Below are 11205 nucleotides of genomic sequence, written 5' to 3' on the forward strand. Positions count from 1 at the left end.
TCAGTGTGTGTCAGAGAGGTGTTGGTTCAAGTTTGTAGTAACGTGAGAGGCCACAGTTTGTGGTGTTATTGTTTTGGATTGAATTTCATCCTCCCAACTGTACGCCCAAATGCAGACGAGCAAGTACAAAGCTTTCACGATGGGTAAAAACAAATAATCCACCGTCATTTTCGGACTACTTTGTTTTGGTCTGTTAGAAAACGAACATGGAGTTTCATGTCTTTAAACTTGACTTATGTAGTGAGAGCCATCATCAACCACCCAGTGATCTTGAGAGTCATCTGCACTTCTCTGCTGAGGCCGTCTTTGGTTTACCTAAAAGTCAGCGAAAGGAAACAAAAAAGCAACAATACTATCAGTCGTAATTCAATCAAACAACACACAGCTGTTTTGGTAATGTGCAAATGTATCTACCACATATATTCATGTTCACTGATACATTAGGTGGAGGTATCATCAGTCTCCACTGTGACCTTTTTTTTGTAATATTTAGTGTTTCACAAATAATACAGACAGGGAAAACATGTCTGCAAAAACGTTAATTTAGAGTTAAGATATAAAAAGTATAACTGATTTTAACTGTATTTGCACTGCAGTTATGTTCAAGCTATATCCCATAAACAGCAGTACCGTGGCTATTAATTTAAAGTCAGACACAACTTAAAAATACTAAACTATCTTTAAAAAAAATACTTAAGTAACACACATCGGATAAGAAAACACCATTAATTCTATTCTACAACTTTCATCACTATATACCTATAATTTCCTAATAATTATGTCTTTAGCAGACACATTTACTAAACTGTAATGTACTGAGGAGAACAGAATAGACACAAGCAGACATTCCTTCATGGCCAAATCATATTAAACATTGCGCTACATTACATCTATTACACTTCACTCCATTAGGATTGAATGAATTGGTGAAGTTGTATGTTGCAGCTGAATATCCCTCACTTTTCAAAATATGTTAGGGAAACTATGTTGCCTTCAAAACTCAAAAGGTGTTTAGTTTGTCCATTGTAGGCTATTATAACAACATGGTGGTCCAAAATGGCGGGATCTACAGAGTGGTCATGACTTCTGATATAAATATAAAAGGCTCATTCTGTACTAAATTTAAATTAAAACTTAAACAATTTATCCAATCGGGTGAATGTACACTCGAGACTTGACTTGTGAAACTAAATTGCCTTGAGTCACTGGGACACACACCAGTTGTTAAGTAACTGGAGCCTCAGTTTATCATATCCTGACCTCTACTTCATGCTCAGGGCTTGAGCTGCAACATTGGTTGCAAAGGCAGCTGCTGATAAAGACTGGGCCAAACAATTTCATAGAAAGTCATAGAGCTGAAGAGAGACGGACTGAACCAGTGGATACATTTCTTTATACATTTCCTTTATACTAAAATAATGTGATGTCTTTTAGGCTGACACATTGTTGGTTATATCTTTGCTGAAAACTTCAGTGTCCTTACCTGTTCATGGTACTTTTGACTTTGGTGACAGGGCGACTCCCTCAGTGGCATGTTTTTCATTCGAACTGCTCCCTGGCGGTCAAGAGATCGTGATCTGGGGGATTTCAGCTGACTGCGCCGATGCCATGACTTGAGCTGTTCATTCACCACTTGCCGGGGGACACCACTGGGGCAGTAGTGTGGGTGGTCCCATTGAACAGGGGAGGGTGAGAGTCTGACTTCAGGAGGTAAAGGCCTCTGAGCTCTCTGGTGGGACACAGCAGGATCTTTATACCAATAATCATATCTACCGGATGGACAAGAAGCTTGTGTGGAGTAATAGTTCCTTGCTAGATCTACATCAGGTGAGTAGACCATTTCATTGTAATAGGCTTTGTGAACAGTGGGGCTGGACTGGAGTCTGGGGTTAGAATAAAAAGCAGTGCGTGAGAAGGCTTGAGGTCCAAAGCTGGCAACTGGGCTACAATATGGTAATGAAGGCCGGTACTGTTTGGGCATTTCACAGGGGAAATCCTTACACGGGGAGCTATTGTAAGATGTGAAGGAATGTTCGGAGTTACTGTCCTCAGAGCTTGCATGGCTTCCATACTTCACTGAGGGAGGAGTGGTCTCTGGTAATGTTATTGTATATTCTGTCAGCCGTCGCCTTGGACCTCTGGTGCGGCCGCGTTCCTTTTCAAATGGAGATTCAGGATTGGACAACCTGTGCAAATCAGAACACTGTTATAAGAAAGCTATACCAAGAAGCTGCACAACTTCTTCTAAATATTTAGATATTGTAGATTCAAAACAAAGATTTATAAGCATTACATCCTGCCAGCCTGTTCATTATATTACTTTTTTATGACAACAAAGCTTTTGTTTAAAAAATTTAAACTGAGCAGGAGATATGCGTGTGTGTTTGTGTGTGTTCTTTTGCAGCTGGGATAGCAACTCCTGCTGAGTACAGAGCAGGCAGCCATCTTAAGTGTTTGACAAACATTTAGAAAATAACTGATGAAAGACATTTAGAATTAAATGACATCCTTAGTACACTACTATTTAAGAACACAGGTCATCTTTAAAAGGTCCAGCAAAAACTGCATTTTCTCTCATACAAACATTTATGTGCTTAAGGAAAGATTCATTTTACAAATATTTTTAAACCAGTAAGTGGACATATAACACATGTGTGGGTGAGATGGAGGAATCATATCACTGTGACTAATTTAGTACTAGGATGTAGCTACCTGAGGGAGAGCTGCCGGTGCACACGCATCTCTGGTGTGGAGGGAGTGCTGCTGGAGACGGTGCGGCTCAGCTTTAGATGGGAAAGTTGCACTGGCAGAGCAGACTGTGGTAAACAAGCCTCTAAAGGTGGCAACAGTTCGGTTTTGGCTGGACTGCTGCAAACACAAAAGGAGAAGCACAAGACATTATGTTTTAGAGAATAAACACAACTAAACATCCAAGTAATAATAATATATTTCAAAATGGTGCCTCTTCTATATATATACGGTCCCTACAGTAAAGCATGAACTACACCTCTGTGTGAAATTGTCACTGTAAATGTTTATGACTATACACTGACTGTAGTAGCACCAAAGCAACAGCAGATGGCAGTGTTGCACATTCATCAATACCAAAGCTGACATCTACACAGTGATAAGGCAACAAAAGTACAAAAACAAACAAAAGTAATAGTGGTAACACTGGTAATTTCTTGAAAGATAAATATGAACTAATCATAAAATGACTTCTATATTCCATTGTCTTCTTCTTCCTCTAGCTCAGGGGTCACCAACCTTTTTGAGATGAGAGCTACCTTAAGGGTAAAAAATAATATGGAGGGCTACCATATAATATTTTTTTGTTTGTTTACCATTTAAATGATTAATATTATGCATTCAACTGCATACACATTCATTCCAGTGCTTACTCCTAACGATTATCAGTTTTTATAAACAATATCAAAGATATTTTACTGAGCGATCATACGGATACATGCAAGTGAGGTGAAGTGAAGTGAGCCCGCGGGCACCGTATTGGCTGCCTGCGGGCTACCAGGTGCCCGCGGGCACCACGTTGGTGACCCCTGCTCTAGCTTTTCTAAATAGTCCGACCAGCATCCTTTCAACTCAAGCTTGTTAATGTTATTAGAAACATGGAGATCTGCATTTCATACATGCTACTATGCTCCTACAGGTCAGAGGACTACTTCAATTCTGAAAACTTGATGAGCAGGAAAGGCGTCAAGATGGATTGCCAGCATTACCTTGTCTTGGTAAAAGAGCGAGACTTCTTGCTCTTCTGGTAAGGTTGGTCCAGACTGGACTCAGTCCATGGGGAGTGTTGGATGGGAGGAGGATCATACACTGGGCTCGAGCTTAAACTCAGCGATGAGTCAAAAATCAGATGAGGAGATTTATTTGGTGTCAGCAGGAGAGACTGTTGATCCACAGGTGTAGAGGAGCCGTCTACAGACAAGTGTGAGGACTCAGAGGGGAGCTGAGGAGCATCTGTCTCTGCTAGATAGGGAAGACCTGAGGACGGCTGCGATGACTGGCTTGTCACTTCTGAAAAAAATTGAAATTTTACAATGTAAAATGTATTAAGTGTTGCCATCTTTTTCTTTCATGAAGATTCAGACCTGGTATTAAAGGGAACAGTTCAGGTTATTAGAAGTGTGGTTACAAGAAGAGACACCTTTAAAACCACATAAAAGTCCAGAGAAAAAAATAATTAGTGTTTTAAACTTGCTGTGACATGACAGTTGCTGTGGTTTATCTCTAAGATAAATCTGAATAAGATATTTCAAACACCAAAGTCACAAAATAGCACACCTGAATTGAACAATTTTCTCTATGGACTTGGGTGAGTAAGCAGATTGCAAAGTGGCAGTGGAGACAACAGAAACTGGAGCTGGCATAGATTGTGTTAGCTGAAGCCTTTGCTAAGTGGCAGCTGCTGGCATATGAGAGTGTGTGCTCTTTTCTGGCTGGTTTTTGCACACAGACTAACCAGCTCTGACTCTCTATCAGTACTCATACAACCACACTTCAAAAATCATCTGTATCTGTCCTGGATGATTTCAGCACAAGTGTTGTTTGTTATCTATGAGGACCACAGTGAGAGGTGGTCGGTGTCATTCAAACACAGCTGGTATCCTCTAAAATGAAGAAGTAAAGAGATTCAATCAAAAGTATGGCTGTCAATGTTAATGCGTTAATCGTTGTGATGAATACAACTGAGATTAATGCAATAAAATAATTTAACAGTTAATGCAGGTTTGTTTACTTCTGGTGTGTGCTGACCTCTGACATGAAAGCCCCGGAAATGATCCATGCGAAACAGTCACCTGCCTAACCCCTCCCCCTTCCTCTCCCTCTCCCCTAAGAACACTCTCAGGTGTTTTTGTTGTTGTTGTGATAGGCCTGAGTTTATAGACTCTTTGAAATCACATAGTTGTATGTGTGGTTTAAACACAATGAAACAATGGTGTCTGAAATGCACACTGTCTGATTACTCATTAACTTAGTCATTTGAAGAAAAGCAAACTTTTAATCGCAAACAAAATGTGAGATTTATTAGTTTTTAGGCTTTTTTTTTTAATGATAGCCCGAATCAAAAGTCATCACACATTCAAGACAGAGTATAAAGCTGTGTGTGATCTTAGACCTGTTCACTTGTGATCAGCTCTGTCAGGACAAATGCTGAATCAGCAGGTCTGAATGTCCAGCTTTCAAACATCATAAAATCTGCTTTATTAACCCTCATGTGCAAACAGATCTGTTGACATGCTGAAACAAACAAGTCTTACCTTCATCTTGAACCACAGAGTCAGACAGGGAGCTGTCATCAGACGTACCCACATCTGAAAACCAGATACAGAAACAGACAAAACATTTAGATTTCTACAGAATTTACATTCAAACTATGAAATTACACTCTCTTACAAAACTATGGAAAGACAAAGCCAGCTTTATCAAGATATTAAAATCGATCTACACACTAAGCTATCATCTAGTGTGGCCAAGTGTCTCTCACCTTGTTGTGCAATATTAAAAGCAGGGAGTGGCGATGATCGGCCGTGCTTGAGGCGCAGCTGAAAGGACGTCTCTTGCAGCTGCTTCAGTTTCCTGTCCTCTCTCTTGCACTGCTGTGAACGACTCTTTTTAACAGCCTTACTCAGGTGATCCTCCTGGCAGAGCTTTCGCGCTGCTTCATATATTTTCATCTGAAGAGCCAACTCTGCATCCACTAAACTCAATTCTGACTCCTGACATGGGGGAAGAGAGAGAGGAAAAGGAATGACTCTTGAAACATCCTACATCCTTGAGCGATGTACATTACTATACAGTCTCAAAGTGCTTCTTGTACCTCTGTTCCCTGAGGGAAGCTTTGTGCGTCTAGTTTAAAGGCAGCTCCAATTCGTCTGCGAATCTGTGGAGGTTTCTCTCCCGGCAGAAGAGGGTAATCATCTGACAGGCGTCCTGTCAACTCCTGAACAAGGAAGACAATTCAAAGCAATGTTTGAACATGAATCAGTACTTTTTTGAAGACGGATCACACTGTTTATCAAGATTAAGATACAAATCAACACTGATGGATACTTTCAGCTTATTTGTTCAAATAAAGACGTGCATGTCTGTTCAGATAGCTTATTCAAACACGTCTGTGGCAGTTTTGAAATGATGTAAAGGTACAGTATCTTTCCTCTTTACATGTTGAGACATAGAGGTTCAGGGAATCTGTTGCACAACGCTGTGAGATTTCATTTCAACAACACATTCTTTTGGTCTCACTTTCTCACTGCAAAGCATATCTATATCCAAATGAACTCTGAGCATGACAACACATAGTTACTGATCTCATTAGAGAACAGTCATCACACACTGCTACTATGAGTCACTCCCTACACAGCCACCTTTAAAGACAAAACCAAACAAGTGGCCACTGAGATAACTTGTTCTTTTGTCACAGAGAGAAGGGAGACACATTATCATGCCTGCTATTAGTTCACCTAAGCATGTCCCAACAGGAGTGCCCAGCCCAGTGTCAACAGGAAAGAATGATCAGTCCTGGGATATTGCCCTAGAGCAATTGCGTAGAGCAGCATGTGTCCAGTTTTGAAATGACTTTCATCTCTTATCTTTGTCTGACAACTCACAGCAAAAAGAAAGGGTGGTGGTGGGGGGGGGGGGCAGGTGGCAGATGTCTATTCAAATTACTTATGGGAACATTTAAATTAGTATGGCAAATTGAATCAGCAAAATACAGCAGAAAAAAATCCCAACATCCACAATTCATGGTCTACACAATGTATCTGAAAAGAAAGGGAGTGTTCGTCACACTATTGTTCTAGCTTTTACCACTAATCACAATACAAAGGAGAAGAAGCCTTTTAATTTCCTCTCAGTGGAGCTCCTGGCCAGAGTCAACCACTGTGATATCACGGCTATGTTGATAGAGCATTATGGTAACAAGGTGCATGACCTTGTAAAAGAGAATCTAATGAACATGAATGACAACTGTGTGGGGTTTTATTGAAACTAGATCTATAACTATTACAGATTATAATAAATGTAGACAATAATGATCATGTGGAAGGTATTCAGTCCAACTTTAATGCAGACAAATTAGTTTTCAGTCTGATGATTCGTTATATAGATTAAAACCACTTACAGCTTCACGGATGCAGACCTTCTTCAGCTCCAGTATGCAGAGCTCCAGTCGATCTTGGAGAGCCTGGTGTTTGAGCTTCATTGCCCTTGTGTGGGTGGTCACATCCTTTGTATGCGTCGTTGGGCTGTCAGAGCCTGTGTCAGTCAACAGGTAAGAAGCAAAAGCACTTATTTGAGATTATGTGATTTAACTACGAGTTTAGTGTATTGCTTTATCAGTGCTTGACACATTGGTAGGTGGAAAATGAAGATAGAGGTGACTAATGAAAGGCAAAACAAAGCAAAACCACAATGTAAAGCTGACGTTGCACATTCAAGTTCCCACAAGAACAAAAAGACTTAACGAAGCAAAGAAGAAAATTCATCATCTTCATGTTTTGGTTGTGGTGAAATATGGGAGTGGATTTAACTCTGAACGTTTTTTAGAGACTGATGATTTTTGTTCTTGTTCCACTTCATTAAACTGCGATTGTTTGTGATATCTACTGACAACTCACTTTACATCTTTGGATACAACAAAAATTGTAAAGTTTGAAACACAATGTGCATGACCGATACATGAACGGGTCTGTGTCATTCCAGTGATGTTCTTAAGGATGATGCTAAGTAACTGTTGTATTAGCCATCTTCTTAACTTATGCAACTATATATGAAATTATACTATAATAGTATATGTTCACTCCATGAGTCCAATATTTTTGCTTAAATTACCAAGTAGGCTTCTGTATAATCAGATTAACTGCCAATTCTCAAATGTTAAATTCAGACAGAGGACAGCAGTTTTTGTTGTCACAGTGTTCATGACACTGATACTGCAGAATGTCTTAAGATGTATGAAACTATAAACAATGTGTGGGTGGTTGACTTGTGCTGTCTGCTGTCTTGGTGATTAATGACATCAAGATTAGTCTCGGAGCTGTGGGAGTGACTTCAGGCAAAATACTCGGAGCGCCACATACCTTCAGAGATTATTAACAGAATCCCTGCAGGTACTGACAAACCACGGAGGTGCGACAGGAACGAAGTGTGACAGGACAACAATGGAGCACAGAATTCTGCTTCCTACGCAGACAATCGGCCTATTCTTTGTCCATGGACACTTTCTCATTGTATAGGGCATCATGTGGTTCAATTAAGGCAAAAGGAATGTCCAAGTGGCCATAACTAATGAGTAGACAATAGGGCTGGAACGATACACAAACTCACGATTCAATTTGTATCACGATTTTTGACCCACGATTCGATACGTTCCACGATTTTTTTTAAATTATAATAACATTTTATTTAAACAACATTTACTTATACAACAACTTAATGTAACATTTAATAACAAATATTTTGGAACACTGTGAACCGATTTGAACATGAATAAATAAATAAATAACCAAAGATTTCTGTAACAAAATAATACTGTGGAAAAGTACAAAGTAAATATCAATCAGACTGGGATTTGTCCCCAAAGCATGCTGGGAAGTGTAGTTCTTCATGAGAAGCAGTTTTGTTCCAGTGGAAATAACTTGTTTTGATAAACAGCAAAGGTAAGAGAATATTTCCGCTTGTATTTCTTGAAAGTCAGTTGTTGTTTTGCTCTTATTTTGGGGCTGGATCCGTGAATCTTGGTCGTAGAGTGATAAAAATGGTACCGTTAGAATCTGTGAATTCTCCGCCGTTTACATAATCACGCTGGCACTCCGGTGCCGCTTTTCAGTGTGTGCGCTGTAACGGGTTTTAATAAGAATGGTTTATATGAGCTTTTAGCTGAGTTTCTGACCTTTGTGTGGGTATGCAGCATGTCTGTGTTTGTTAAAGTTAGACATGGTTTTATGACGCTTTTGAGAGCGGGTGTGCTGAATATGTCACTTCTGGATATTGGCCAATCACAAGACAGTTGGGAAGGCTCTACGCTGGCTGGCCAATCACAACACACTCTGTCTTCTGGGTGTGAGATTTCAGTCTGAAATATCGTGGCTCAGCACAGTGTCAGAAAAGACAGATTTCTATCGGCTTGTTTACAGCAACTAGGAGGTTTTTGAGCATAAAAACAAGTTAATGTATGTAAGTAGACCTCCATAACTAACATATATGTGCAACAGGACCACTCCATGTGAGCTTTAAACAAAGAGGAGGCGAGGACTCACACATGTTTTGAGCTCCCTGAACTCCCTGAATCAAATTAAATGTGGTGTGAGTGGAGTACACAGTTGATTTAAGCATGCAGATTATGTAATCAAGAACATGACTGCTCCTAACAGAATTATAGCAGTACTTGTTTACTTCGAGACTGTGTTGCGCTCTTGAAGGATGTCATTTGTTAAATATTTGGTGGAGCACAAGCAAGTGCATAAAACATGTAGATGGCATCTGGAGTTTTTTTTTTTTTTTGAAACGGGTAGATATTAATAAATGTTATTAGCAGAGACTTAGAAATTCATGTGCATTTGAAATATAACACATCGATTAGTTAAGTAAAGAGTCATAAGACGGAGTCAAAAATAGCTTTTAATGACTGTCAAAAACACCTAAGGCAGTACCTTATTGTCTTATAGAAAGTAATTATAATTTCATCAGTGTTTAGACACAATAAGAGACGTCTTATTTGTCTTCTGTGTGACAGGAAAAGCAGGTGTGATAGGATTATCATGGCCCGGAATACTGTCTGTGCTGCTGAATTTCAACACTGATTTAGGCCTCCAGTTAAATCTTTTGGAGACAAAATCTTACTCTTTTATTTTCTTTGTGTGTTGAACAGTGTTTCCCACATGTTTAATTTTGGGACCCACGTTTTGAAGATGACAAGTGCAAATGTTTGCACATTACAGACTAAGATTAAGATTATTATAGTATAAATATTATTTTGAATAGGTTAGCCAGCCATTTCTAAGATACATCTGTTTGATAAATAAATCACAACTCAATTTTATACATTATTATTTACAACATTTAATAAATTGTTCATTTATTTTACAACCTAAGAAATATATCTCCAATGATCCTTTTCTGGTTCCTGACCTGGTCTCTGGGAATGACTGCTTTAGATCAAGGGTGTTACACAGATTGTTTCCACGAGCAAAGACTGAATATTAGATCCAAATCCATTCCAGGTGTATACAATAGCAATTGAATAAATGTGCCATGCTCTCTTGAATACATTTTGCTAATATTATTTAAGTCTAATTTTGCTGAGCATTGTTGGCTGATTTATGTTCAACATATAAAGCAGACAAACATCTAACAGCAGTGGACTACAGGCATAATGAATACACCAGTTTTGTCTTGCATATCTGCTCTATCAAGTGTTACTGTACTGAGTGAAGGAATGCTTTGAAATGCAGCCAATGTAATGTAATTCAAGTTTCAGTGAGATAAGCTGAGTGGCTTGCCAAGATGAATGCACTCATTAAGACAAATACACCTTTGACATAGAAAAAAAGGCAGAGTGTTAGGCTTGAAGCCTTTTACCTGAATGAAGGATGATGCCACTATCAGTGTCACTGATCTCTCCATTGCCTTCCATGTCAGCAGCTCAACTTCCTGTAGACTGATCTTCAGTGGTGGTGACGGGGGGTGGTGTTGATGCTCACCATGTCCTGTACAATAATATTTAACAATTAATGTTTTTCACATCAACATTAACATAAATTTTACAGAGGTTCAGATTATTTATGTGGTGGCCACCTTAGTGAATCAGTTCTTTCCTTTCTTTTTCCTTCATTTGCCAAAACTAGTGTACACAGAAAAGTTCCAAAAGACCAAACTAAAACTGTGACAGTACAGTCTTGAAATCTGGAGTGTTAAAATTGCAGCTTCAGGGAGTCCATTCACAGGGGAAGGAAGGTGTAGTCTGTTATTGAAGTCTAAAATATTTTATAACTTTATTTGTAGAAATCCTCTTCACGTGACTAAACAAACTGCTTAGCTGTGAGTTTCATTATGATTTATACATTTATTCTTACAGGTGATTCAGACATGATGTATTCATAGTATCGGTCCTCACAGACACTCTTCCACACATGTATATTTTGTGTTTAGAAGGTGGAGCTTTGATGAGAGAGCAGATGG

General features: G+C 39.2%; 1 protein-coding gene across 1 annotated transcript; it reads right to left on the reverse strand.

The window, feature by feature from the left end:
* Positions 1–222: 222 nt before the first annotated feature.
* On the reverse strand, positions 223–10718 carry inavab (innate immunity activator b; the record flags this gene model as incomplete). Its single annotated transcript, XM_083887496.1, has 9 exons — positions 10606–10718; positions 7148–7281; positions 5843–5965; positions 5510–5741; positions 5283–5336; positions 3738–4038; positions 2713–2868; positions 1484–2186; positions 223–315 (listed from the first exon to the last, which is right to left on the reverse strand). Exons 1-9 carry the CDS (start codon positions 10658–10660, stop codon positions 223–225), a joined length of 1851 nt encoding a protein of 616 aa, XP_083743622.1. The 5' UTR covers positions 10661–10718.
* Between the last annotated feature and the right edge of the window lie 487 nt (positions 10719–11205).

Source organism: Microchirus variegatus (assembly GCF_963457635.1).
Source record: "Microchirus variegatus genome assembly, chromosome: 4".
Classification (NCBI taxonomy): Eukaryota; Metazoa; Chordata; class Actinopteri; order Pleuronectiformes; family Soleidae; genus Microchirus; species Microchirus variegatus.